This window comes from Andrographis paniculata, unplaced genomic scaffold (assembly GCF_009805555.1).
Source record: "Andrographis paniculata isolate CXL003 unplaced genomic scaffold, ASM980555v1 Contig79END, whole genome shotgun sequence".
Taxonomy (NCBI): domain Eukaryota; kingdom Viridiplantae; phylum Streptophyta; class Magnoliopsida; order Lamiales; family Acanthaceae; genus Andrographis; species Andrographis paniculata.
The window spans coordinates 2,568,116-2,595,868 of record NW_026137616.1 but is presented as its reverse complement, the minus strand read 5'-3'; the positions used below and the strand labels follow the sequence as shown (position 1 = coordinate 2,595,868).

The following is a 27,753-nucleotide window of genomic DNA, read 5'->3' as shown; positions in this document are numbered from 1 at the left end:
AATTATTTATATTGCAATAAATATATATGTTATTATTAAAATATTACATAATATAAAATAAATTAACATTATATTACATATAAAAATATTTTTGAAGTTGATATGTAAATAAATATGTTATGTAATTGTTTAAAAATAAAGAGTATAAGTAGAATATTTTTTTAGCGGAAAAAATAGAGTGGATTGGAGTGGAATTAAAATTTTTAAAAATATTAAAAAAAAATTTTTTTGGAGAAAATAGAGAAATCGGTTGGAGATGACCTCATAAATGGTGGTTATTTTTGCAAAAAAATTGTCGTCAACGATAGCTCAGCGGATCTGTCAAATAGACGTCAATTGGATTCTCCAATCCCTTGGAAAAAGGATTAGAGTTTAGTCACGCAATAAAAAATCGATACCTAACAAATCTAAATGAAAACTATTACGACAAACATTGTTGGAACTAAACTAATGTGCCGAAAAATCAAATAAAATTGGTTCAAATAGATGAAATAAATAAGAAATGGAAACTATTTTGTTGGATATTGATAGTATGATTGTTCATTTTTCTTCTTCTCTTCTCTCCATTTATATTTCTAGTTGTAGGCAACTTTCACCGTTTTATCTCTTTTTTTTTTTTTTTTTTTTTTTCTTTATTCTGAACTTTCCTACAACTACGAATGAATAAAAATATGACCAAATATTGAGTGGATTTACCCCTTATTTTTGCTCTACATCCCCACAACAATGAATGGATAAAAAATTTGACCAATGGTTTGTTTCTTTAACAAAATTTTTCCAAAATTTACTATTTTTTTAAAAAAATATATTTTTTCTCTCACAAAATATCCTATTAAACATTATTTTCATGCCAAACTCAAACGAATTTTTTTCCAAACTCAGTCAGAAGATTCACACTCTTGAATAAGTTTATCTTTTGGGTTTGTTGTGGGCTTTTTGGAATTGCTCTAAGTTGTGTTTCTTGGGCCGGATCTATATTAAAGTATTTTTTGGATTGTACTCCTTGGGCTCAATCTATGATTTGTCTTAAATTTTATAAGATTGGTTTGGATTGTGTTTACTGGACTGGATATGTGGCAAATTATTATTTTTGCTAGATAACAATTATCGAATTAGTACGATATATGGTGGTTGACGATCATAAGATCACTTTTTGGAACCCTATCAACGCTATATAAAACTTGACAAAATTACTCAACATACACTATCATAAGAGCATATCAAAATATTCTATATATTCATGTTATTTTGTTGGTTTTATTTTTTAAATAGTTAAATTGAAAATATTTTATGATTAGCTATATATAAATGTACAGTGTTTTTATTGTATTTTTGATATAATTAATTAAAAAAATAAACATATCAAAATAAGAGACAAAATATATAAATTACTACATACAAATAGTGAAAACAATATAACCAATCATACCCTAGGGCCCAATAATATATCTTCAAACTGAAAGTAGGACCATTATGTATCTTGGTTTCGTTGTACACTGCAAGCCCATTAACATAATATAATACCCAATTCCTTTTTTGCTTGTTTAGCAATTTGTATAATTAAAATAATTTTTATTTCACTTTCATTTTTATGTAATTTTAAAACTAATTTGCAAAAAAATAAATCTAAAATAAATTTATGTATAAATAAAAATGAAAACTTTGAGAATTTTTTTTGAAAAATTGATGCAAAGCCAAACACGAGATTCGGAATGAGTAAAAAGTATATAAACTATATCTCACTATAGATCAATTGATTTTATGATAATACGATATTATGTGATTGAAAATTTCAGAGATTAAATCCTTTACATCCTCACCATGACAAACTACGAGTTGAATGGAACGAGGGATTGGTTATAATCCTTCAATATGATATAAAAAAATCTACACTCACAATTTTAAAACCCTTTAAGGGGACAAGATATGCAAAAGCAAAACCCAATTTCTTTAATAATGGAAATATTATCAAACTTCTGACTGGGGTTTAGGTAAATGAATGAATGAATGATTTGGTGTTCTTCTCCATTCAAGAAGAAAAGAGTGAAATCAAGATACCAACTTTAGTCAATGTAAATATGAACACATAAAAGAAGCATCCCTCAACTAATTCCAGACAAACAAATACTCTTTAATTCAAATGCTAGTCTATATTATGTGTTAGGCTTGTACATCAAGCTCCTGATGCACATTCCAATCAATCTTCGGTTTACTTGTGTCCTAATTTGCAAATATGATGTGCAGGAAGCAATGCATCAATGGTTGCAGTTGTGTTTAAGAGATTTAATTGTCAATAACTTAGCAAAATACTGCCAGATCTATCAATAAACATCACCCTACAGCACTCTACTTTTACCAATTTCAAATTAGAATAAAGCTAAAACCGTTCTATGTAATCAAAATCCAATTCGTAAGGTTAAGAATCACGAAATCAGAAACATATTGCAATTTCCATAAGAAAGTAACGAAGTCTGGCGCAATTTCATGTCCATCATATCCAATCATCAAAGCAAGAGCCAACATAAAAGACATAAAAAACAAAATCGAAATTAATCTACCTCTCAGTCGATGGTCTGCATAATATCCTCAGCGGTGAACTTGGTGCCCTTATCCTTATCAGCGGCGGCGCGTCCCTTCGCCTTGCGGTCGAGCAGCGACTTCCGATCCTTATCGAGGCGGAGCTTGGTGATGACAACCTTAGAGGGATGGATACCGACGTTGACGGTGGATCCATTCACCTTCTCGCGTGTGATGCGCTCGATATGAATCACCCACTTCTTGCGGTAGACCTGGACGACCTTCCCCTCCCGGCCTTTGTAGGTGCCTCTGACAACCTGCACCTCGTCGTCCTTGCGAACAGGCATCGAACGAACGTTGTACTTGGAGCGGAGATCCCCGGACAGCGGCGCGCTCATGATAACACGGCGGACGCTGGAAGGCGCCGTGAAGTGCGCCTTCCGGCTCTTGCGCCGGGATGACGAGACGCGAGGGTTGTACTTCATCTTCGCCGCGGTAGCTTCAGTGAATTGGAATGCTGCGGATGGAGAGGAGACGAAGGAGTGATTTAGGGTTTCGCAGTATTTATAGACTCTTTAGCTTTCAGCTGGGCTAGGGCAAGAATATTTAAATGGGCCTATGTTGGGCTTAATATGTAAGCTTAAATAAAGAATTAGGCCCATTTAATTAAATCTTAATTATTCTTTTATTTATATAAGTGTTGATATGTATGTGTATTGTTTTCCGTATTAAAATAGTGATTACACGTTACTTTTTAATTATTTTAACAAAATCTGCTAAATAAATACTTCCTCCGTTACAGATGATTTTTTTTCTTTTTTTTTTGTACGTATCAACAAATGATAAATAAATAAAAATATTTATTTGTATTATATAAAATTTTATTATCTACAAAATAATATTCATATTGCATATGTTTTTTTGAGATATAATCTTAAAAATTTTTAAAATACCAACAATATTATTCATATATAAAATACTCCCTCCGTCCCAAAAGATTTGTCTTGTTTTTTCATTTTCGTCCGTTCCAACACAATTGTTTTGTTTTCTTATTTAGTAGCCGCGGTCCCCACTTTATAACAAAATTATTCCTAGTTTTTTATACTACCTCTAATTATTACTCTAACATACTCTTTAAAATCTTTAAAAAAGTAAGAACATTTTAGTCATTTACATTATATTTTATACCCACTTTCAATTAAATACTATTATTCCTTAATTTTTGTGTCAAATCTCAATAAAACACTTCTTTTAGGACGAAAAGAGTAATAAACTAATATCATAATTTACTAATCTACACTACCTAAAAAACCGTGTCTCTAATTAAAGGGTCATCCTCGCGAGACCGAGAGAGTATTAAGTTGATGTATATATTATATGTGTTTGAAGGTGAATGACTCCGTGTTACTATACTCCTTTCGTCTGCCTCTACCGATCACATTTATCTTTTATGTTATTATATTTAATATTAAAAATATTTTTATATTTATATAAATTTTTTTTTACAAATATCATTCTATTAGTATTACAAGACACTAATGAAAATATTTTGGCAATTCTTTTTTTAATTTGTAATACGTTTTGATATAATAATTAATAGTAAAAAATTAATACGCAAAAAAGTAAATGAGACCCATAGAGTCGAACGAGATAGTTTTATTTTTTAAAATAAATTGATTATTTTATTGATAGATATGGCTTTGTTGGGTTTACGGGCATGTTAATAATTACGCTAATCTTGGCGGGCACTATAAAAATAATTAATTTTAAAATTAAAAATTAATTCAGTTACTAATTAACTCTATAATTACATTTAAAGTTGGCAATGAGTAGATTTGTGTTAAAATTGAATAGTTTAAATGAGTCAAATAACTCAACATTAATCCGATTTGTTTATTATCGTGTTGGATTCGTGTTGATTCGTTTATTACCGTGTCGAATTCGTGTTAACCCATGTTGACTCGTATCATAATTAAATTGAAATTCTTGATATAAATTCAATTATTTTTAGTTATATTGTCGTGTTATGCTAATTTTTGTTTTACTGGTGTAATGTGTACAATAAATTATGTTAGAATTATTTAAAATTGAACTTAATTTAAATTAATATGTGACTAATTATTAAATTATAATTATTTTACATATATAATAAATATATTAATTATCGGGTTGTCGTGTCAGATTTGAGTTGAAAACTTCAATAATAACCCGACTCATTTATTATCTTGTTGGGTTTGTATCAATCTGTATGCATATCGAATTGAAATCTTTTATTTCAATTCAATTATTTTGTATCATGTCAATTTTTGTCAGCTCTATTCACACACAATAAGATCAATGTCGATTCATCAAGTAAATTCGTGTGTTTGTTATTTGAAATTATTTTTAAATAATATAAAATTTTAAATTAATATTTTTTATTGTAGTATAAATAATCTTTTTAAATAATTATTAAATAATAAATATATTTAAAAACAAATAGTAACTAATACTCCCTGTATGTCCCAAAACAATTGTCTAGTTTCCTTATTTAGTAGCCGTGGTCCCCATTTTATAACAAAATTATTCATACTTTTCCATATTACCCCTAATTATTACTCTAACATACTCTTTAAAATCCTTCTAAAAACAATGACATTTTAGTCATTTATATTCTACTTTATACTCATTTTCAATTAAATATTATTATTTCTTAATTCTCGTGCTAACTTTAAGACAATTCTTTTGGGACGGAGGGAGCAAAATATTAATGCCAAAAATGTAATAATAATAATAATAATAATAAAGACAATAAATATTTTCCAAAATAGAACCAAAAAAAAAGCAAATAAATGTTTAAGCAAATAAATGTTTGTGTTCACAAACATTTAATTTTGTTAGGTAGGTCGAATGGTCTAAGTTTTTTCGATAATTTATAATTTATATAGCAACAAAAATACTACTATATAAATGGGTTCGTGACCGTGACCGTGACCTGCAACAGGTTAGGTGTTAACTAATTTGTTTAATTAATTAATTTATTATTATTATTATTATTATTATTATTATTATTATTATAGTCAGGATTAAATGCATGGATTAACAAATTTTAAATTGTAATAAAGTAAAATTTAAATGTTAAAAAAGTAAAATTTAAACACTAAAAAATTAAACTTTTAAGTTCAATATATTTTATAATTCAAAACAATTTAACATGGAGAAAGAAAAATTTAAACACTAAGAAAAGTAAAGTCTAAACATTTGAATTGAACTTAAAACTTTACAATTTTATTTTATATTTTTAATTAGTTAATAATAATGATTTATCATACGTATTTTTTATTTATTATGTAATAAATAATATTGGTAGTTTTACAAATACATAATAATTTAAAAAGCTTTACAATATGTATTTAATTATTTTAAAAATTATATCATAATAAAAAATATATATAATATGAATAAATATAATTTTGTGGGTAATGTCAATTATTTTTCTAAAAGAAAGTACTTTTTTATAAAGTGTAAATAACAAAAATAAAAAAAAAAAAAATTGAACTGATAATAACCTAACAGGTTAGGGAACTAATCATCATATCATTAAACCACCAAACATTTGATAATTTATACAATAACAAAAGATTCTATATAAATATAAATATGCTTGACTCGGTCCATATTATACTCCGTCCGTCTCAAAACTATAGTCTCGGTTGTATTTTGCACGAGATTTAAAAAATATTGACAGTGGATAAAAAATACGGGTAAAAGACTTTTTTGCTCTTACGAGTGTATTAGTGTAAAAAGTAGTAGCAATTGTATAATAATAATGAAAATATAAGGGTAATTTTATAGTGATATGATTATTTATGAAAATGAAACTATTGTTTTGAGATAGACAAAAATGATTGTATTAAGTCGGAGGGAATACATAATTATATACTGTAATTTATTTTAATGGCTTAATTTTTCTATTATTATATCCATAGTTGATATTTATGTCAATTTGATAGAAAAAATTATAAAAAGTTGATAAAAATAAAAACCAAAGAATCAAAAACATTTTTTTATGACAATAAAAAATAAATAAATTTAAATAACAAAAAAAGTATTAGATTCAGTAAGAGAGACTCCATCCATCCCATTTAATTTGTTATTTTTTTGAAATATACTTATATATTTTAATTATATTTTAAAATTCATAATTTATGTATATTATTTATTTTAATTAAACTATTTAATAATCTTAATTTAACCTATAATTATATTTACTAATATATTTTTTAATTACTTACTAATTATACAATATCCTAAAATTTTGTGCATAAACTAAATAAGACAATTTAGTTGAAATGTTACACATGATTTGACAGACAAGACCTTGACCAGGACAATTAAGAACTCATCTTTACACTACCAGACTATCATTTACAGAAATAATAAAAATGTGCGTGATTAAAAAAAAAAAAGAAAAATTATTAGTATTAAAAAAAATATAGATAAATAAACTCATGATATAAATAAATCTGAGAGTGCACATCTAGTGTGCCAAATCCTCTAATTAGTGGACCATTGTACTTCCTCTCCCTTTCTATCATTTAATTTATGACTCTCATGAAAAAGACTTTTTTTTTAAATTTATTTATTTAAAAAAATTATACTAATATTTTTTGTTTTTTTTTATAATTGTAAATGATACACACCTACCTAGCCGTATTAAAACGTTATAGAACTATGAGAATACTATTGAGCGACCTACGGAGTAATAAGCAAGCGAAGAAGAGAACACAATAATCAAGCAAGAGACTCCGAAGTGGTTTCAACGTGTTCCCCACCGATTGTCTGCATGATACCTGACGCGTGTTGCTAAGCGATTTGTGGATTGGGTGAAAATTTTGACATTTTCGATTTCGCGTAAGTAGTCGCCGAGTGTTGAATCTGCCGTCTCTATCCGTCTCAATTGTCTGCAGCTCTTTAAAGGTATATTCCGTTGTCAAATTGCATTCGGAGAAGCCTTTTTTTAACTTTTCACTGTTGTCAATTATCGTGGCGAACCAACCGTTAATGGTGCAATATATAGTCTCCTTACTGGAATTTGCTGTTTGAGATAAGGAGGAATGGCTGCGCTGGGCAATCAAGCGTTGAATTTGTGTAAGGCTTCGGCACTAGACCCAGCCGAAGCAGTACACGCCAAATCGAAGCCGTCCGCAGCAGTGGCGTTACCCAGAAAGGGTAAGTTTTTGGAAAATTACAGCGGTTTATCGAAATCCATCTTCGTGGCGCCAATTAAGGCTATGGAAGCTTCCGAAGCAGCCGCGATGCACGCCAACGGTCTGCCAAAGCATGCGCGGCCTCAATCCCCCGGCGATCTTCGGAAAACCGATGGCGACGGTTTTTATCCTTTTCCCTGCGCTGCGTTAGGTTAAATTGATTGCTTGGAATTTCTTTAGGATACTGATCAGTGTGATTTATCGATTGAATAGGGGAAAGCGTGATCGAGGTGTCTACAGTTGGAAATTCACCAAATATTGCTTGGCACAAGTGTTCCGTAGAGAAGGGCGACAGGGAAAAGCTGCTTAATCAGAAAGGCTGTGTTGTTTGGATAACTGGATTGAGTGGATCAGGTTTGTGGATTGCTCTGTTATGCTTAGGTTTTCACAGTATATATATATATATATATATATTTGTGAGAGATGCTTGCAAATCTAAAAAATGTTTGTAAATGATGAAGGCAGAGTTCATGTGGATTATATCAGATAGTTTGTTTGAGCGGGGAGTACCTTTGGGCGGATTATCTGTATACTAATTTATATATCAAGTGAAGAATATGATGATTGAATAATCCTTGGGAACCATCTTTATGGAATGTTGTTGACGTGCATTGTTACTTTTCAGCATAATGGAATCAATACTTTAAAGCATATGATTATTATTGAAATGCTGTTGGAAAGTTAAAGACTTTTCAAAGATAAAAAACATTCTGTTCCTGATGGTGTTTCTGTCAATGAGTTGGTTGTGTAGTTAGTTATTGAGGACTTATGGAACTATTTACTGAAGTGGATAAGCTTCTGTATCTTCTTTCTTGCCATGGTTTTTGTGGCGGCACTTAAAATCTTGAAAAAAATTTTTGTTATCAATATTTTCTGTTCATAATGTTATGTCTGCTTCTCCTGTTCAACAAAGCTTGGCCTTTGTTTGGGGATGGCAGCTATGGGGAAAGTGCTATTTCAGTGATTCGTTGATTGTTTGCTTCAGGGAAGAGCACTTTGGCATGTGCTTTAACTTCCGCCTTACATGCCAAAGGAAAGCTCACTTATATCCTTGATGGGGATAACTGCAGGCATGGCCTGAACTGTGATCTTACTTTCAAAGCTGAAGATAGAGCGGAGAACATTAGAAGAATAGGTCGGTTTTGTATTTGGTTTTGACTTGATTCGGTATTTATTTCATTACATACCATCTAATAATTCAACCAGCTTGTTCTATTCTATATAGGAGAAGTAGGAAAGCTATTTGCTGATGCTGGCATCATCTGCATTGCAAGTTTAATATCACCCTTCAGGAAGGAACGCGAAGCCTGCCGAAATTTACTGCCTGAAGGGGATTTTATCGAGGTATGAAACTGCTGAACTTCTGCTATAACTAGTTGCAAGACTTCCACTTAAATTTCTTTATCTGTATAGGTATATATGGATGTGCCTTTACAAGTTTGTGAGGCAAGGGACCCTAAGGGATTATACAAGCTTGCCCGGGATGGAAAAATCAAAGGTATTTCGCAGCCCTCTCAGCAGAATCAATTCTTTACCTATTCATATATAGATATTTATTTCAATTTACTCAATGCTCGACAGGCTTCACTGGAGTTGATGATCCTTACGAACCTCCGCTTAGTTGTGAGGTATGTCTTCCTACTCGCACACCATTACCTGAAACTAAAACTAAACATACTTTTGGTGACGAATTAAATCTTATAATGATTTGTAATTTTTCTTCCCAGGTAGTCTTGCAACAAAGAGACGGAAATTTCGAATCTCCGAGTGTTATGGCAGAAAAAGTCATGTCTTACTTGGAACAGAAAGGTTACCTGGAGAGGTAATTTGTGAATCTGATGGAGTTTGTAGTTGATTCATCGATCAACTTACTCCCAACAATCTGTAAGGTTAATTGGGGCAAGTTGTACATGCATATATATATATATATATTTATGAACCACAGTATTGATTAGTTACTATAGTTTGGTTGTGTTAGAGTTAAACAGAGGCATTGGAGTGTGAGTGTGTATTTAAGGTTTTTTTTACCATACAGTTGAAAATAATCTGCAGTGCTGTAGACATGGCTGGTCTGTGTATTGTTTGGCCTTTGGATGATTGGTAAATAAAGCATGCAGCTTTGTTTCTTTTTAGTTTGGATTGAATTTGTAGATTTGGGTTTTTTATTAAAATAATATTTGATGTATATATATATATATATATATTTGAGACAAAAGTGTAAAGTCTATTTAGTAAAAAATGGTATAGAAACTGAAAAGGAGCTTACCCATGTTTTGTGTTTAGTTTTTTAACAGTTCTTCTACTGGTGTATTAAGTCTGAGTTGATACATGTTAATGCACATAGGATGATCAATTATTTAGTTGAAAATGATTGTAAGTTATGCAAAACTATAATGTAGGAAATATTGTTCAAATGGTTAAATTGCATGCTAGAGGTTGAGATTGCGCGTGTGGATGAAAAAAAAGGCATCAGCGTGTACTTCGTTAGGTTTTGATATTTTAATTTTTCTGATGTACATATTGCATAATATATTGTAAAATAAGCCAATAATGTATAACAAACAAGATTAAGCGGGGTTTCGAATGACTAGGGCGAAATAAGAGTCAGGAGTACTTGTATATTTTAGCTATAATATATTATAAATAATAAAAAGACAACTTTTTAGTATTTTTTATGCAAAAAAAATATCAATAATTATAAAATAAAATTGTTTATAACTTTCATAACTCCCAAAAAGCACAGAGGATCCTAGTCCGGGATCCTCCCAAGGAGTAATTGACAATTTTTAATATACGTTTAAAGTAGAAAGGAATTCTTGGCTATTTTTTTAATAATAATAACATAATTTTGTCTAAATACTTATCTTTTTGAAATGCAAAAAATAAAATAAAATAATAATAATAAAATTAAAACAAAAATAAAGACCTCTAAGTATCTATAAATGATATACTCTATTTTATTTTTTATTTTTTATTTTTACCTATAAACAAAAACTTAGGAGCCTTAAATATGTATAAATTATATAGTTTTTATGTATAATAAAATAAAATAAAATAATAGTTTTAATATTTTTATATGCAAAATATAATTATACTATTAATATTAATTTTATTTAATTTTTTCTAATATATAAAAAAATATTTTTAAATTTTGAAGGTATATGAGTTTGAATCCAAAACTTAAAAAGTAATGTCTATAGCACTTAGTCACTAAATCATATTCATCTTAAAATCAAGTAATTTGTATGTATAAATATTTTATATATAACTTAAATAAATAATGGACCTCTATTTAGATTGGGCTCTGGACGAGTGTTCCTTACGTCCGGGCCCAGGGCCGGCTCCGTAACAAGTTCACTCATCACACAACATTTTACGATAGTATTTTTTTTCATCCAAACTCAATGTATTATTTAGTGTATGATTATTTTTATTAAAATAGAAAAAATTGTAAAAATAGTACTTCGAATTGAAACAGATGGTGAATTGTTCGTCTTGTTCTCCCTAATACAAATTTTCAATTGTGATTCCCAAAAAATAAATAAAAAATAATCTATACAAAAGTCAAAAAGTAAAAAAATAAAAATAAAAATTTAAATACTCTCTATAAAAAGTCAAATATTTAATTTAAAATAATATATTTTATATTTTTGATATAACTTCTGATACACACCAAAAATTATTTCATCTAAAAAGTCTGCTGGTGAACTTGATTTTTGGAGTTGATAAAGTATATATGATATATATTGTGTTAATATATATATATATATATTATATTTTTTAATAATATTTATTAGAAATTACAAATCATATGATCTCTCAGTAGGTAAAATATAATTAGTAAATAATTAAAAAATATATTAATAAAAATAATTATAAAATTAAAATTAAAATAATTAAATAATTTAATTAAATTTAAAAATTATAAATTATAAAAGTGTATACACATTTTCCAAAAATAAAAATGACAAAATGTGAAAGGAAATAAAAATAGTAGATACTTTATATGGATGTAGGAAGTATTTCTTTTAAAAATATAAAAATTTCACTCACAATAAATTATATTACTTCCCTAAGTTAACTAAGTATTCGTTTATATTTTTTACTTACAATGTCAAATTTTGAATTATTATGCAGAATATAAAAAAAAAACAATAACAAAAATACATCTATCAGCATTAATACAAACATAATGATATTAGTATAAATTATTGTATAAATGTAATTAAATACTTTTTAATCTGGTAAGGGATGACATTGTGGTGTGGAAGTTTAGCGCATGACGGACGGTGAAGTAATGAGTTCAAATCTCCGACACCTCAGGTCACCTGCCACACATAGTTCACGTAGTGTGACTTAGTTATCGAGCCCAGTTTGCATAGTGTGACTTAATAATCGAACCCAATTTGCACCGACTCTGAATTTCCCTAAGAATGGAAAACAATTGATTTTTACATTATTATTATTAGTATAATAATAATAATTATTATTATTACATGGTTCTAACACGGTCATATGCGATAAAAATTGATGATTCTTTATTTTAATGACATCCATTATTATTATTATTATTATTATTATTATTATTATAATATTTCGGAAATTATAAAAACAATTTTACAGTTCTTAGACGGAAGAAGGGTAAAGTTCGAATCCCTTTGGTAGCAGCGAAGGAGCTACGAGAAGATTGTTGAATCGCGAAAATGGCAAGCTCTCTCCGGCGGCTTGCGAGCAATTCTGGGAAAGCCTATAGGTCGGCTCTGACTCCGTTCTCGAGAACGTTCGCTACCGATGACGCTTTGGTGGAAGTCAAGCCGGGAGAGGTCGGAATTGTTTCCGGCATCCCACAGGAGCATCTCCGGCGACGGGTATATATATTTTCTGCTATTGGTTGCTTAGATTGTATTTTTCGATATGATTTTATATTTTTAGGCGTTATTTATTTCGTTTTTAGCCGTTAAATCATGAATTAGTGAAGTTCATATATTGATTTGGGTATCTAGGGTTTGAGGTCAGATTGAGACGGATCTTGCACTGAAAGTTGCAGATTTTAATGAATCCTGCTTTGTTACTAGCGCTCGCCTAATGAATCTTCAAGTTACGAATCAATTAGTTTGAGGATATTGAAAATTTTTATATCGGCATCACTATACTTAGCTTTTGTAAACAGGTTCTGATTTTCTCTCCTGCTCGAACGGCCTCTCAACAAGGATCTGGGAAGGTTGGAAGATGGAAGATTAATTTTTTATCCACACAGAAGTATGTCTTTCTTTTTTCCATTTTTCTTCATTGAGTAGAGGTAATCTTCATTGGTGTAGTTAGCCAAGTTATTTCAAATTATTGATGTCTGTGAACTAGTGCTAGGTCAATCACTGTATCCATCATCCCTATAGGAGTTTTAGTTCTTCCTCCATTGTGGAACTGAAACAGGCAAATTGTAAATGGCTCATTCATGGATAAGTCACACAAAATACTCCCTTCTCCTAATGGATACTTGTTTATTTTACATAGAAAAGGTGTAGATATTTTTCTTGCAATTGTCCAGCTGAATATCATTAACTATTTTGAGGCTTTTGAAACTCCAATGTTGATACATACCTTTGTCTTTACTAACTGTTCAGTTTTGAAAGCACCAGATTTCTGTAATGTACCCCTTTCTTATTTACGCTTTTCTACTTGATATGCTTCCAATCATTCAAATACTTACAGAGAGAGGAGGCTTGGAGAGTATATCACATTCTTTTTATATATTATTATATATTTCATGATTTTATGCAAATAAATTGATCTCACTAATTTGATACTCTGAATGACGGGCTTCTATACTTAACTCTGTTCAAGTGATGTCATCACTATGTAGTGATGTATTTAATTGTGCAGAGAATTTCCCTCGGGTCATTACATTGATTGTTATATCTCTATGTTTCAGTTATTTGACAATTGTTCTTTTCTTTGTTCAAAACATATTATGCCTTTTTTCAAGACCTCCGTTTCTGAGTATATATACTTGTGCTGCTTTATTCTACATTTATGCAGATGTAAATGGAATAGCATCAACACTCATGCCTGTTTTTGTTTACCTTTAAACCAGCGCCAAATTTGGAGCAGTTGAATAGTGTGGCTCCAAATTTTGGAACCAGATTGTTCCCCGGTCTACTTTTTGAACCAATCTTTTAACATTTCAAATTATCCCCTCCATTTTATATTAATAACGAATAATATTATAATCAATTGTGAATAATCATGAAAATGCATTTTTTTTTCCTTGTATGTCTTTTTATTAATATATTATATATCTTTTATATTATGTAAATAGTAAATTTAATTTTTATTTGTTAGATAAAATTTTACTTATATATGTATGATTTTGTTTGTGAACTATAAAAAGGAGGAGTAGGGCTTGTATAATTGTATAAAATAGAGTGGGAGAGAACATATTGATCATTTTCTTATATATGCATGATTTTGTTTGTGAGCTCTCAAAAAAGATGAGTAGGGCTTGTATAATTGTATAAAATAAAGTGGAAGAACATATTGATAATATTCTATCTAGACTCCAAAACAGAACAATGCGTTGAAGATGAATTAAAGTTTGGAGTCAAATATGGAGCTAAATATAAAGAAAATAGACATTGGATTGAGATTGTCTGAATTGTGCTCGACTATATAATCAATTTCTGACCACCTGTTTTTTATTTCTTTTTTTTTTTTCTTATCTTTGTTATGTTCATAAAACAGGTGGGAAAATCCATTGATGGGTTGGACGTCCACTGGTGACCCATATGCACATGTTGGTGATTCTGCATTGAGTTTTGACAGTCAAGAAGCTGCAATAGCATTTGCAGAGAGGCATGGTTGGGAGTACACGGTGAGGCGTTTTACTTTTGTTCATTCTCTTGTTGGTTTTTTACTTTTTATACAAGGGGATGCAATTGGCTTTGTAAACCCTTTTGTTTTCTTACACTTCATTAGTTTAGTTGTTTGTGAAAAATTAATATTGAGAGAACCTCTAGATCTTTACTAATTTGACTATACCGAGACATGGAAACTCAGAGAGTAAAAAAATGTTCCCAATCTAAACAAAAATGTTATCTATTGGATTAGCTATATTCTATGGATGCATGTACCCTATGTCTGGATAGTTAGTCTGAATCAGCGCACTAGTTTGTCGTATCCTTGACATTTAAGAACTATCATCCATCCATCTAGGTAGACACATTCCATGAGAGACCATCACATTGTTAGAATATTATTCATCCAAATTCCAAAGGCACCCTCTCTATTTAAAGTTGGAAAGGGAAGTAATTCATCTTAGTTTGTTGGGATATTTTAACCTGATTTTGTGTCCTGGTCTTGTCTTTTTATTCTGCCTTTCTTCGACCGTTTGGCTGGCAACATTTATGCATGAAAATGTGGTATCAATATCAAGTTTATGAACTGCTAAGATTATACACTACCACTACTTGCCTCGACTAAACAACCAAGCTTCTTATCTTTTCTCCTGCAGGTCAAGAAGCAGCAAACACCATTGTTGAAGGTTCGATTACTATGCTTTTCTAACAAGATTAGTGACTTTTTGATAAATCAATCCGATACTTTTCTTGCTCTTGCATGATCCCGTATGGTTGTTGGAGCTTATCTGATAAATTGGTTTAATTTTCTTTATGCTAGCCTGAAATTTGCTTTTACAAAATGTTTGGCTTTGAAAAGTTCCATTAAATAACTGTCGCCATAGGAAGATCTAAAATAGGTACTTAACGATAAATTCTACTCCATCATCTTCTCTCTTGCAAACATATCTCATTTCTGTAGCATCGGTAATTTCATGCCTATAAACTACTTACAAAACGAATCATTTCCCTGCATAATCACCCTGCCTCTCTTGTTGAAATGAGAATGAAAGATGGGCTTCTCTATTATCTAATCACTTAATTATTCTTCTTGCCTCACAGGTGAAGGCGTACGCAGACAACTTCAAATGGAAGGGTCCTCCTATGGAGCAGAACTAGTTCAAGTTTCTTTACCATTAATTCTATCTGGACATCGCGGCGAGGAAATGAAGGCGGGCAAGAGTTTGACATCCCCTCTTGTATATCCTTCCAAACTATTATCCTCTGCTCAAATCGACATCGAGGGCACAGAGCTATCAATAAATTAGAAAATTACTCTCTTGTTTTCATGTTGCTGTTAACTTTTGTGTGTGATAAAAGCCCAGAAATTAATGGCATATTTCTGCTATGTCCCTTTCAATGATTTCACCTCATTTTGTGTGTTATTTGTTTATACTTACATGTGTTGTTCAAAAGTAGTCATACACGTGCTATATATTTGTGTATTATCTGTAATAATGTTGTGTCCTGTCAACCCTTTCCATTACCAAATTTATTCACAGTTACAACTCACCAATCAGCCACGAAGAAATTCAATGAAACCAAAGTTTGCCCAGATGTCTTATTCGGACAAATGAACCATACATAAGCTTAGGACGATACAATTGAGATTATTTCGTGAAAGCCCCACATTCATTTCCTTGATCATTTCATATCAAGTTGCACCATGTCATTATCTACCCATCCACCACCCCGCCCTCCCTACAAAGAATTTACATACTGTAAGAAACCTTCCCATTTGCCACCATTAATTGTTATCCCGCCAAAGCGCGGTCTACGCTAATACCGCTCATGTCCGGTTGAAGTTGCTTCATGTAATACTTTGATCGCCTCGATATATTGATCTTCTTCCTCCTTTCCTCGGGTATGCAGTCAATTGTGCATTCAGAGAAGCCGCGCCTCATAAACCTGCAGTATCATCCATCGTTCATTTCAAATACTGTACAACATTACAACGAATATTCTACCCCACGAGGATTCAATCTATTCGATTTAAACTAAGCATCATTCATTATTACTCTATCAATTTCAATACTTGATTCAAATGACATACCAATCTGCCGTACGAGTTGTCAGCAAGAATAGCATTTGCAGCCCAATCGAACCTGCTTTCTTCTCAATATACTCTGCAAATCAAGAATGATAATTCGCTCATCAAGAACTATTTCCTTAAAAGTTTAAAACTAATACCGGTTATCCTACCGAATTCCCAATTCACCTAGTAATTTATCGCCCTGTCCTTGTCCCCGGCATTCAGGAGAAACGGCAATAGCAGCTATCTCTCCACACTTCTTGTCAAAGAAAGGGAACAAAGCCCCGCAAGCAATAATATGGCCTTCTCTCTCGCACACTATGAATGAACCCAAAGACTCAAGTAACTGCACCAGCCGTATTCCAAACATAAATATTTTAAGTTAAGAAACAAATTAAGAACACTCTGCACACACATGCACACGTGTGTGTATAGATCATATATAGATCACGCATACGAACCTCTTTGTCCGATCGTTTTATCAATGTACCAGAATGCTCTAAAGGCAACAAGAGCTGTTTGATCTCATCAAAGTCTGTCTCCTGAGCTGCCCGCATCCCCTCATAAAGATCACTAACAAACAGAAAGAACTTCCACCCATAAATACAGCCTAATTAAATGTCGAAAAAAAAGCAATATTTGTTCTATTCTAGAAGAATCTTTTTGGTAATCTCTTGCCACTTTTTAAACTGCATTAATCCCTCAGGTTAGCTCATTAATAACATGTTTAAGAGAATCCCGCATCATTAGATTGGATAACATACCTTGCCACCATTGTACCTACTCCATCTCTTTGAAACAATTCCTTCAGCAAAACTCCTCCGACTGTGCCGTCTAATAGATGCACTCGTTGCACGCCACCCTTTTGGAGTAAAATCAACAATATAATCTCAAATTCCTTTTTTTTTTATTTTTTTTCTCAGACATAGAGAGTTTGGTATCGGCGGAGACTTACCCTACAAACAAAAGCTGCGGCTGCGAGTTCAGAGAGGTAGCCATTTTGACGGCTCAGCCTCTCCTGACCTCCTATAGCAAAACCTTGCTCGCGAACCCAAAGCCCGCTCCCGTTGTTGAAGCCAACACCATTTTGAAATTTAGGAGCCCCCTGAATGACAGCCCCATTCTGGAAAGGGGCAACATCATTTGATCCATCGTACACAGAGCAGGTAATATCTTCTTGAGACACGGCTTTGACATAATTGGCCGCAGTTTCGCTTTGTTCCACTCGTTTCCGGATTAATCTGTCCGCATCATGAAGAGACAGAAAACGAATGAGCCTCCCACTTTCGTCTAGGATGGGGCCATCAATGACACAAATGAGTTTCTCCGCGCCAAGAGCAAGTGCACATGCTGTGGCAACTTCATAGGTACTGTACGACAAAGTCAAATATGGAAACATGGATTAGTGGTTAAGAACAGTGCTGCAAATATAGGAAAAGCATTTATACAACTTCAACAAGGAAATGATCTTCGAACGTAAATGTCAGATTAATTAAATGTACAACGGTATGGCTCTCTATTCGGCAACACACATTTAGCAAGCAAATATGAACAAAAACATTTATCGAAAGCTATCTAAGCATACTTGCAATTGAGTACTTCTCCAGAGCTTGAATAGGCAAGATTACTCAACATCACAATGCATTGTTTATCCAGTCTCTCTTGTATATGGTCGACATCGATCTTCTTGATTTCTCCGGTCCATCCATAATCAATCCCATCAACCACTCCTCTTCTCTGCCGATGAAGATTATAACAACATCAGTGAATCAAGAAAAGTTCAATGCTATTGATCATCTCATCTCATCTCATCTCACCTTAGCTGCAAGGAAATTGCCACTGGAAACGCTCACTCTACTGTTACACCTACTGTTGTCCCCATGGCGTCGGATGCCGCTTAAGGACGGCCCCGGCGATAGCTTCGCCTCAAGGATTAGTCGAATCCTCCCGGCAGCATCCATTGCAGCTCTGAGAGAATCAGCGTCTGTAATTCTGTAGCTTCCAACGTATTTGGGCTCAGAATCTGAGATAGAGTGCATCTAAAATTGTTACAACAGCATATGCATATCAAGAATCAAGTACAATCGACAGAAATATGGGAATGAAAAATCAAAATTATTCATAAATCATTCTCACCCCTCTCGGCCAACAGCCTGTCGATTTGAACGTGTGTTCCAGGTACAAGAACAAACTTAATCCCCAGCCCATGTAGCAGAGAAATGTCCTGCACATATATCACAGAATCGATGTGAGATTACTGATACTCATAAGCCTTTTCATACTAAAATTGATAACAAGGACTAATCGTGCCATGAGAATTGGATCCAAATTAGGGCTATCGATTATCTCCGCAGAAATCAAGACGACGAAAGTGCTCCCTCTGTGCGCCAGAAAGTACGGCCACGCCTCCCGGAAGAAGTTCACGAATAACTCATCCCTGTGGGCGGCGGCCGCCGCTTCAATCCCGGTGCTCTCGGCTTCCCCCGACAACGCTTTGATTCTCCTTCCGATCACACAATTCGAAGTCGTTTTCCCCCATTCAATTCGACTTTTCCCAACCGAATACACCCGATTCAGACAAGGGGACAAAATCGATCCACCCCGAAGACGACGGCAATTTAGGGCCGGTACGCTAGGGTTCGGAATCGAAACCGCCATAGATGAAAATCCCCGAATCAATCAATTCAAAGGGTAATTGATGATTGCGGAGTGCGGAGGCGGTGAAAACAGATTTATGGCGGCGGCGGCGGCGGCGGCGGTTTCGTACTTTCCGAGAAGAGCCAATCTCTTTTGCTCTCCGTGCTCCGTTTTAAAATTTAAAAATAAAAAAAAAATAATAATAATAAAATAATAATCAGTAAAAAAAACAAGAAAAAAAAAAAATCAGTGTCGGATTCGGCGATGGAGTACTGAACTCTGAATTCAAACAAACCCTAGACTTTGTCCCCACCATGGATTCCAATCATTGCTGTGCTTTCCTGTCTATATACGCACATGAAATCCGAATTTCCGGAGAAACGCCGGCACCAAAAACGCATAATTAAACTAATTAATAATAGTATTCAATTCAATGCAATGCAATGCAATGCAATGAAAGAGCATATATGAACACGATCTGCTAAATCTATGGAGGTAAGATAGGGGAGGGGAAGCGTAAAATAGGCATGGTGTGGAAAAAGTCCGCAGTCAGAAGAATAGCAGCAGTACGCACCTGAACAATGCTGTGTAGGTGAGGTCCTTCGACGATTTCGCTGGAGAGTAACATCACGACGGTACTACCGCTATGCAGCGGGTAGTAGGGGTGCGTGCTCCTCAATATCTCCACGAAGGTACAACTCTGATTTGCAGCAGCAGTGCACCTTCCGTCGCCAAACCACCAAGCGCGCGGCAGAGCATTATTCCTCCACCTCCCAAACCTGTGGATCGGATGCTTGGCGCACGATATCCGGCGGTCCGACGACGAGATCCTCGCCGGTGGCAGAGCGGCGGCGATCGCTGCGGCAATGCTCATGATTGCGTGATTGGGGTAGGTTATGGCGGCGGTGACGTATGCGGTAGGTGGGAGTGCAGAGAGCAGGTCAGTGGTGGCGATTGGTGCAGTGGATGTCCATGGCAGAGGAGCTCAATTCATTGCATAACCCACGAATGATTTCTGTAACAAATCAACTGTTCCAAGCGCCATTCCCAAACGCTCGCTAAGACGACGCACGTCGATGCTGATGCCATTCTATTTTTATTTTTAAAAATATATTAAATTAATAATAATAATAATAATAATAATAATAATAATTTGATGAAATTACTGAAAAATATTTAGACTTTCAAAAAAAAAAAAAAAAAAAAAAGATTGAAGCATGTAAATTTAATGTAAAAATATGTTGAATATTGTGAAATGGTCATCCAATTTAAAAGCTTGTAGGATATTTGTTGATTAGATATTATATAGTTCTCAAATATATATATAAATATTGTGTGGAAAAAATACAAAAATAATAAAATTGCTCTACAATATATGGGGTTTGTTTGTTTTAGTGTTTTGATTCGACGTAAAGTATGCATAATTGTGTTAATAATATAAAAAATAATACTATTCCCTTCAGCTTTAAGGATCCTATTTATTTATTTTTGAGAGTGGATATTTAAATATTAATTATTATATGATAATATATTACACATTAAAAATAAAAAATAAAAATACTTCTTCTTATAATACTATTATAATGACATTGTACCAAAAATTATATAAATATAAAGATATTTTTAATGTTAAGTATAATAACACAAAAAGTAAATTAAATTTTTAGAGTAGATGGAAATATTATTTTATGTTTAATATTTAATTTTGCATGTGAATAAAATATATATTAGGAATTGTGTCAGAATATATGTTTTGAACAAATAAACTGATATATATATATATATATTTTTGAGATAATTTTAGCTTATGCGGAAAGGATGATCTTAAACTATTTTCCAAATGGAAATGATCTAGATTTGGAGATAATTATCCACACGAGCGCGGACACGATAACGACAAGATGCGTGTTAGAATCGAAAATGAATAAGAGTTTATTACAAATTCTTTTTGAAGAACTTACTAAATTAAGATTTGATCGATGAATAATGTCATACTTAGGATCTATATTCACCAACTAGCAAGTTTGTCGGGATACAAATTCTTACTAGCGAATTCAATGTATATTTATGTAATTCATAGCACAACTAAAAATATTTTTAGGCATTTTTATAAATACTTGCTATATTGAAATATATATTTTTTTTAATACGATATGTTATGTAAAAATAGATATTAAATTTGAATTTTTTAAAAAGAAAATTTGAGATATTACATATTCATATAAATAAATAAACCCCCGGTCGAACCTAATGCCCTGCAAACCAGGCTTGACGGGAAAGTCACGCTGGGCGAACCATGTGTTGCGGAAGTTTGAACCCATGACCTCATGGTTACAAATTCAAACAAGTTTGCATTTTATATATACATTGTGTGTGAGAGAGAGATGACAAATTTGATGATTTTTTTTTTTTAATTTATCAATTATTAATTATTAATTAATTAATTAATTTATTTATAATTCAAATATCTAAAATACTAAAGTATTTGAAAATTTCTATGCCAAATTGAGGAAGACCAAAAATTCATAGCAAACTAATTTTAGTTACGAGGAAATAGAGGGTTTTTTCAATTGGTCATATTAAGAGTACTTAGGTGAAGTGTTTGTCATATCCAATGAAATAATACAAATTTAAATTTAAATAATATTTAATATAATATAAATAAAATTGATAAGATATTTCAATAAATGTTTAATTCTTCAATATATATTAAATAAAAATAAATTTCAAATAACTTTTAGAAAGAAAAGAAAAAAAAAAGAACTTTATAAATAGTGCAATATCATGACCTCAGAGAAACACAGGTGGAACCAAGATATAGTTTTATGGGGCTAATTTTATAAAACTATAACAATAACATAATCTATTGAATTTGTTCATTATATATATATTTTTTTATAAATGTGTTTTGTTTTTTTTATATTAGATATATAAAATTATATTGATAATATAAAAATAATATTTGGCATTGAATTTTTAATTTTTTATAAAAAAAAAAGATATATGTTATGAAAAGGGATCACCAGTCCTATCCAATCTCATCAAATATATTGTATATATAAGTGTATATACATATTATATATATATATAATATTTAATAGATTTAATTATAAACTTGTTAATAATTGTTTAAAATTTAAAATTATAAAATTATTTATTATAAATAAATTAGACATGAGTTTAGAAGACACGAGGGAATAATTTTGTTAGAGATAGCCTAAATTAAAAATAATTAAGAAAAACAGAAGGGATGAATTAAATTAAGTACTATTTAATAATAAAATAATGGAACTATGAATCATGCATCATTAATTATGTCCCATTTGGTTACGATTCTTTTAAAATTTAGAATTTTAGAAATCTAAAAATATTTTACAAGAAAAATATATATTTATGTTTATTCTGACATTCGTTGTAAAATCCCTTAAGATAATAAGGGTCCAAATCAAACAATTTAATTGTCCAGATCCAATGATGTGTTCTTTAAAAATAAAATAAAATTTGATATATGCCTAAATTAACTAGACTAACAAAAAATAAATTGATATATGCATAAAGAAATATATAAAATAATAATATTGAATTGATGATGGATTGCTTGGAAAATAAATTATTCCACCTATGGCTTATTTATGTACAAACCCAACTAAGAAATATCATAAAATGTAAAAACAACCTAACTAGCCTACTAAAATAAAATAAATTATTATTCAAATTTTAAGATAAATCTCATCAACTAACTCTGAATAAGTTTTGACTAAATATTTTTTGTGGATAAACATTGACTATATATAACTTCTTGAAAGAATTAAAAGTTAAAACAACTCATGACTAAAAAAAGGTTTGGCCTTGATCGGTATAAATTAATAAATTATTAATAATAATTATAATATTATTTTATTATTTTTTATATGAGTAATGCTAATAGTATTTTAAAAATATGAATCAATATACTCCTCTGTCGTGCACAATTATGCGACATTTTTTTAGTTGTCCTATTCAATTAGGTCAATTAAAAAAAGTTAACAAATTTTTAATCACAATTAAATCTTAACTAATTCAAATTAATCTATTTAGTTTTTTATTCACAATTAAAATAAAAAATTATCTTAATGAGCCGAGCGGAAATGAACACGGACATAATAATAATTATTAAATGAACTGAGCTCAAACAAACAAAAATTCAGCTCGTATTTTTTAATGAACGAATACGAGCCGGAGTCGAGTCCTTAACGAACTGAACGCAAACATGACAAGTTCGGCTTGTTTACAATTCTATTTATTAACTTGTTAATATACTTTGGGATTCTAAGACTATTCTGGCCTATAGATAATGTGAAAAAGTAAATTAATCATCGATTATTGAGCGAATAATCTATTATTTTGATTCATACTTCACTGTCTAAGAGTCTTTCGTCTGACATTTGCGACTGATGAATCAAGTGATTAATTCACTTATCTTTTTATCGTACTTTTTAATGAACTAATGAACACATAGCTACGGGCCAGGGTTTCTTCTTCTTCTTCTTCTTCTTCTTCTTCTTCTTCTTATCCAAGTTCAGAAATGCTATGCAAGGCTGGTCTCCACCGGCCGGAGCTCCTCTGCCGGCCAGTACCGCCGCCAAGTTGGTGGTGCTCTGTCTCTGTGGTCTGGGAATTAAGCGACAACTATTAATAAATAAGTATTAATTAATTTTAAAAAGAAGAATAAAATAAATTAAAGGATAATTTTAAAATAAAAACAATTTTTTTTTTTTTAAAAAAAGAAATAGCACATGGTAGGTACATAAATAACATATACTACTACTATTGTGTTTTAATAGTTTAATTATCCATTCTATAAGTGCTATATCAATTGTAATTTATCCATGGCTAAAAAAAAAATTGTTAGGTCCAACATTCCATTCGATACTTTAAAAAATGATAATAGTCTTTATTTAATTATTTAACACCAACCAAAAAAATATAAATAAATAAATTTAATTCAGCAAATAGCTAGGCCATTGGGTTTTTATTAATAAATTCAAGTCAACTTACAGTGCAACTGCATCGATGTCACATTTAAAGTGCAAATTCCTGTAAAATTTTCAGCAACAATTTATGATATTTGTGACGTGAAATTTAGTGTTATTGACATTCAATAACAAATTAATTATTTGAGTTTAAAGTGTTTATAAATAATTTTACTTGCACGAAATATTTATGCTCTAAATTAATTGAATTGAATTGTACAAACACGACCTTCATATTTGGGGTAAATAATTATATTTATTTAAAAAATTACCACACATAATTAACCTGATGAACCTAAGCACAACCTGAATTTTGAAATTATATTTATCTGACATTCTGAAATAATTATGCTGTGTGTTATTTTAGTATTTAAAATTGTTTTAGCTATTTGAAAATTATGAAAATATTAAAATTTTATATCACATTAGCAAAACAAAGAAACACAATTTCGAATTGATATCAAACAGATCTTAAAATCATACTCGCTCCGTTGCCGTTTCTGTTAAACTAATTAGTTATCTTAATTATCTATTTTAAAACGCTAAACTGTATATGGGACAGAGATAGTAATAAATAAATGAACCACTCCCGGGAGCCGAGCTCCCAGAAGCAACACACTGTTGATTGTGTGGCGACAACACAAATCAACGGTATGACACTTGGGGGAGGTCGAGTCCGGGCTCTCCAAATTCCAAACAGTAAAACGCTTAAGCAAAATCCATACCTTAGGAAAACCCGCTTGTGGATCCGGACCCGAGACCCGATTCGGATCCGACTCCATGGATACGCTGTCCTTCAACAGCTTCCCTAACCTGACGCTCTTCTTCGCGGCGAAGACTTTCAACACATCTGCACAGATCATTCCAACAATTCAATCATGGCGCAATTCCAAACACTCAATCAATTAATCAATCGGTTGATTTTCACCTTCGAAGGAGATCAGTCGGTAAACATGTCCGACGGCGAGGGTATCCCCCGGCCGGAGAAGCTTCATCTGCTTCACCGGCGGCGCCTGGGTATCCGCCGGAAACATCACCTCCTGCACAACGTAGTGGCCAGGGTTGGAACTCATGATCTCATTCGCCGTCACCGGACCTGAAATTCTCTCCGCCTTGCTCCCGCCGCCGGGATGCTGTATCACCACCACGTCCGCCACCGCCGCCGCCTGGCAATTCCCCATTATCCCCAAAATCCGCCGCCGCCGCCGCAACAATTCTCAGAGCTGAAACCTCACGGCAATCAACATAATAAAAAAAACTGAATGAACGAGATGAAATTATCGCAAAATCAAACAACAGAAAACCAAAAAGAGCAAAACAACAGAAATTTCTAGGGTTTATCGAAAAAAAATTGGGATCGAATTAATTGCGTAACAGTAGAGATTTAAATAGGAATTGGAAACGTGGAGTGTTGGGTAGAGAGAGCTGCCAAAACGGCCTGAAAATGGCAGAAACTGCTTAAATGCAGGGAGGCAGTGAAAGTGGGTTTGTTGAGGCCAATATACACAAAATCCCGGGACTCGAGAACCCGACTAAATCTTGACTGCTGATACAACAGACCGTACATAATCAACGGCAATTACCAAAGTGAGTGCTGCCGTTCCTGGACCTGCTAACGAAATTTTGATATAAGTTCGTTGGCGTATGAGTAAAATTTCACCGACAGTAACACAACGGCATTTTTATTTTATTGTTTTTTTACGGAGTTCTGTAATTACTAAAATATATATTTGGTCGACAGTTGAATAAGTAATTTATTTAATTTTTATAAATAAAAAAAGTAAGTAAATAAATTGGTTGATATTTTATTATGCATAAGTAGGTCCGTTGAAATCTGTTATGAGTGCGAATAATCTCTTTTGGCAATTCGCTAATTTTATCCTTATTTTTTAACAGGAAAATAAATATAACAGTTTTTTTACTTAAAAGTAAAAATGTATAAACAAAATTTAGTGGAGGAATAACTGAAATTAATGAATTACCGGAATTTGGCCTAAATATTGACTGAAACGGCAAAGTGGTCAAATAAAAAAAAGACCAAAAGAGTATTAGAAAATAGGAAAAATTAAAATGCTTTCGTTGAGAGTCGAACTCAAGACCTCCCGCTTACTAAACGGGTGCTCTAACCAACTGAGCTACGAGAGCTTTTGAGAAAAGTTTAATACTTTTTACATATAACTATAATTATATTAATAGAAATTAGATTATATTTTTATTTTGAAATAAAATTCTAGAAAATATGATTGCAATTTTCGTCGTAAAAAAGGATTAAACTTTAGAATTTTTAATTTATATTTTCGAAATAAACATGATTATTATATTTATATAAATAATCTTAGTAAGTATAAGTTTTATTTAATGGGATGAGTTTGAATTTAAGAGCAAATTCTAAATAAATAAATAAACCAATTTAAATTACTTCAAATATGAAATACCTCATAAGTAAAATTTATTCTTTTATTACATAGAGTATTTGCAATTTGATTATAAAGAGTATTTGAAATGACAGAGATTTGGTATTTGTTTAAATACTATTTTGATGTAATATTTTATGAAAAAAAAAATATTATATTTTTATTAAAAACTGTGCAAAGTAAATAACATTAATTCTGATTTAAAATACTAAAAGAACAAATTGATAATAAATCTAATGATTTTGATATAATTATTTGAAATAAATTTAACTTACATCATTCCGCCTAAATGGTGCATTAATTTGTTCATAAAAAATATTTTAATATGATATATTATAAGATAAAATAATATATATTTTATTAAAAACTGTGCGGAACAAATAATATGATTTTGATATAAAATGCTAAAAGAACATATTGCAAAAATATTTAAAATGATACAACCAAGTTTGAAATATTAAAAGTGGTGTATTTGAAATCTACAATTAACTTCAAAGATTTAAAATGTATTTTATTGTCAAGAAAAATTAATAAATTTGATAAAATTATTGGAGATATTCCTTTCAAACCAAATAGGGTCTAATATAAATTTTTAAATAAGAGAATGTCTTTTATAAGGAGTGTTTGTTTTGTTAAAAAAAAATAATAATAATAATAATAATACATTTTTTTCTAAAAATATATATTTTTTAAAAAATTAATATAGTATACATATTTATTATTTTTATATTATATACACAATTTTCTCTGAAAAATTTTATATAAAAAAAATATTTTCAAATTATTTTACTAAACAAACAAACTCTAACTTTCTTTGTAATTTGGATTTGAATTAGAATTTTAATTTAACATTTTATAGAATATTCATTTTGTTCCAATTCAAAGGAGAGAATATTCATTTTGTTCCAATTCAAAGGAGATCATTTGAAATTTTACGATAAACTAAAAATAATAATATTTGTGGTTAGTAAAAATGTAAAATAATTTTGATATTTTTATCAT

At 31.2% G+C, this 27,753-nt stretch overlaps 5 protein-coding genes and 1 non-coding gene across 9 annotated transcripts; 2 read left to right on the top strand and 4 right to left on the bottom strand.

Moving 5' to 3' along the window:
• Nucleotides 1–2,431: 2,431 nt before the first annotated feature.
• LOC127240719 (60S ribosomal protein L26-1) lies at nt 2,432–3,065 on the bottom strand. Its single transcript, XM_051259538.1, has one exon. The coding sequence runs from the start codon at nt 3,000–3,002 to the stop codon at nt 2,562–2,564; it is 441 nt and encodes a 146-aa protein (XP_051115495.1). The 5' UTR covers nt 3,003–3,065; the 3' UTR covers nt 2,432–2,561.
• A 4,157-nt stretch (nt 3,066–7,222) lies between these two features.
• LOC127240751 (adenylyl-sulfate kinase 3-like) lies at nt 7,223–9,892 on the top strand. Of its 3 annotated transcripts, none has more exons than XM_051259593.1 (8): nt 7,223–7,476; nt 7,609–7,728; nt 7,980–8,120; nt 8,752–8,901; nt 8,992–9,110; nt 9,180–9,264; nt 9,348–9,394; nt 9,494–9,892. In XM_051259593.1, the coding sequence occupies exons 2-8, from the start codon at nt 7,614–7,616 to the stop codon at nt 9,590–9,592; spliced, it is 756 nt and encodes a 251-aa protein (XP_051115550.1). In that variant the 5' UTR covers nt 7,223–7,476; nt 7,609–7,613; the 3' UTR covers nt 9,593–9,892. The 3 variants fall into 3 exon arrangements, with proteins under 3 accessions (XP_051115550.1, XP_051115548.1, XP_051115549.1); XM_051259591.1 differs by having other exon boundaries at nt 7,609–7,887; XM_051259592.1 differs by having other exon boundaries at nt 7,577–7,887.
• A 2,500-nt stretch (nt 9,893–12,392) lies between these two features.
• On the top strand, nt 12,393–16,055 carry LOC127240234 (NADH dehydrogenase [ubiquinone] iron-sulfur protein 4, mitochondrial). Its single transcript, XM_051258788.1, has 5 exons — nt 12,393–12,634; nt 12,937–13,025; nt 14,505–14,634; nt 15,274–15,303; nt 15,719–16,055. The coding sequence occupies exons 1-5, from the start codon at nt 12,470–12,472 to the stop codon at nt 15,773–15,775; spliced, it is 471 nt and encodes a 156-aa protein (XP_051114745.1). The 5' UTR covers nt 12,393–12,469; the 3' UTR covers nt 15,776–16,055.
• A 120-nt stretch (nt 16,056–16,175) lies between these two features.
• Nucleotides 16,176–20,008, bottom strand: LOC127240233 (probable amino-acid acetyltransferase NAGS1, chloroplastic). Of its 2 annotated transcripts, XR_007836317.1 has the most exons (11): nt 19,900–20,008; nt 18,999–19,670; nt 18,825–18,912; nt 18,506–18,711; nt 18,274–18,425; nt 17,644–18,058; nt 17,453–17,550; nt 17,150–17,261; nt 16,859–17,034; nt 16,710–16,782; nt 16,488–16,564 (listed from the first exon to the last, which is right to left on the bottom strand). XR_007836317.1 is itself a non-coding variant. In XM_051258787.1 (10 exons), the coding sequence occupies exons 1-10, from the start codon at nt 19,344–19,346 to the stop codon at nt 16,411–16,413; spliced, it is 1,806 nt and encodes a 601-aa protein (XP_051114744.1). In that variant the 5' UTR covers nt 19,347–19,546; the 3' UTR covers nt 16,176–16,410. The 2 variants fall into 2 exon arrangements, 1 of the variants encoding a protein (XP_051114744.1); XM_051258787.1 differs by lacking the exon at nt 19,900–20,008 and having other exon boundaries at nt 16,176–16,564; nt 16,875–17,034; nt 18,999–19,546.
• Nucleotides 20,009–23,846: 3,838 nt separating this feature from the next.
• On the bottom strand, nt 23,847–25,781 carry LOC127240419 (uncharacterized). Its single transcript, XM_051259096.1, has 3 exons — nt 25,266–25,781; nt 25,063–25,187; nt 23,847–23,975 (listed from the first exon to the last, which is right to left on the bottom strand). The coding sequence occupies exons 1-3, from the start codon at nt 25,516–25,518 to the stop codon at nt 23,874–23,876; spliced, it is 480 nt and encodes a 159-aa protein (XP_051115053.1). The 5' UTR covers nt 25,519–25,781; the 3' UTR covers nt 23,847–23,873.
• Nucleotides 25,782–26,408: 627 nt separating this feature from the next.
• Nucleotides 26,409–26,482, bottom strand: TRNAT-AGU (transfer RNA threonine (anticodon AGU)). Its single transcript has one exon. It is a non-coding gene; the product is annotated as a tRNA-Thr (tRNA).
• Between the last annotated feature and the right edge of the window lie 1,271 nt (nt 26,483–27,753).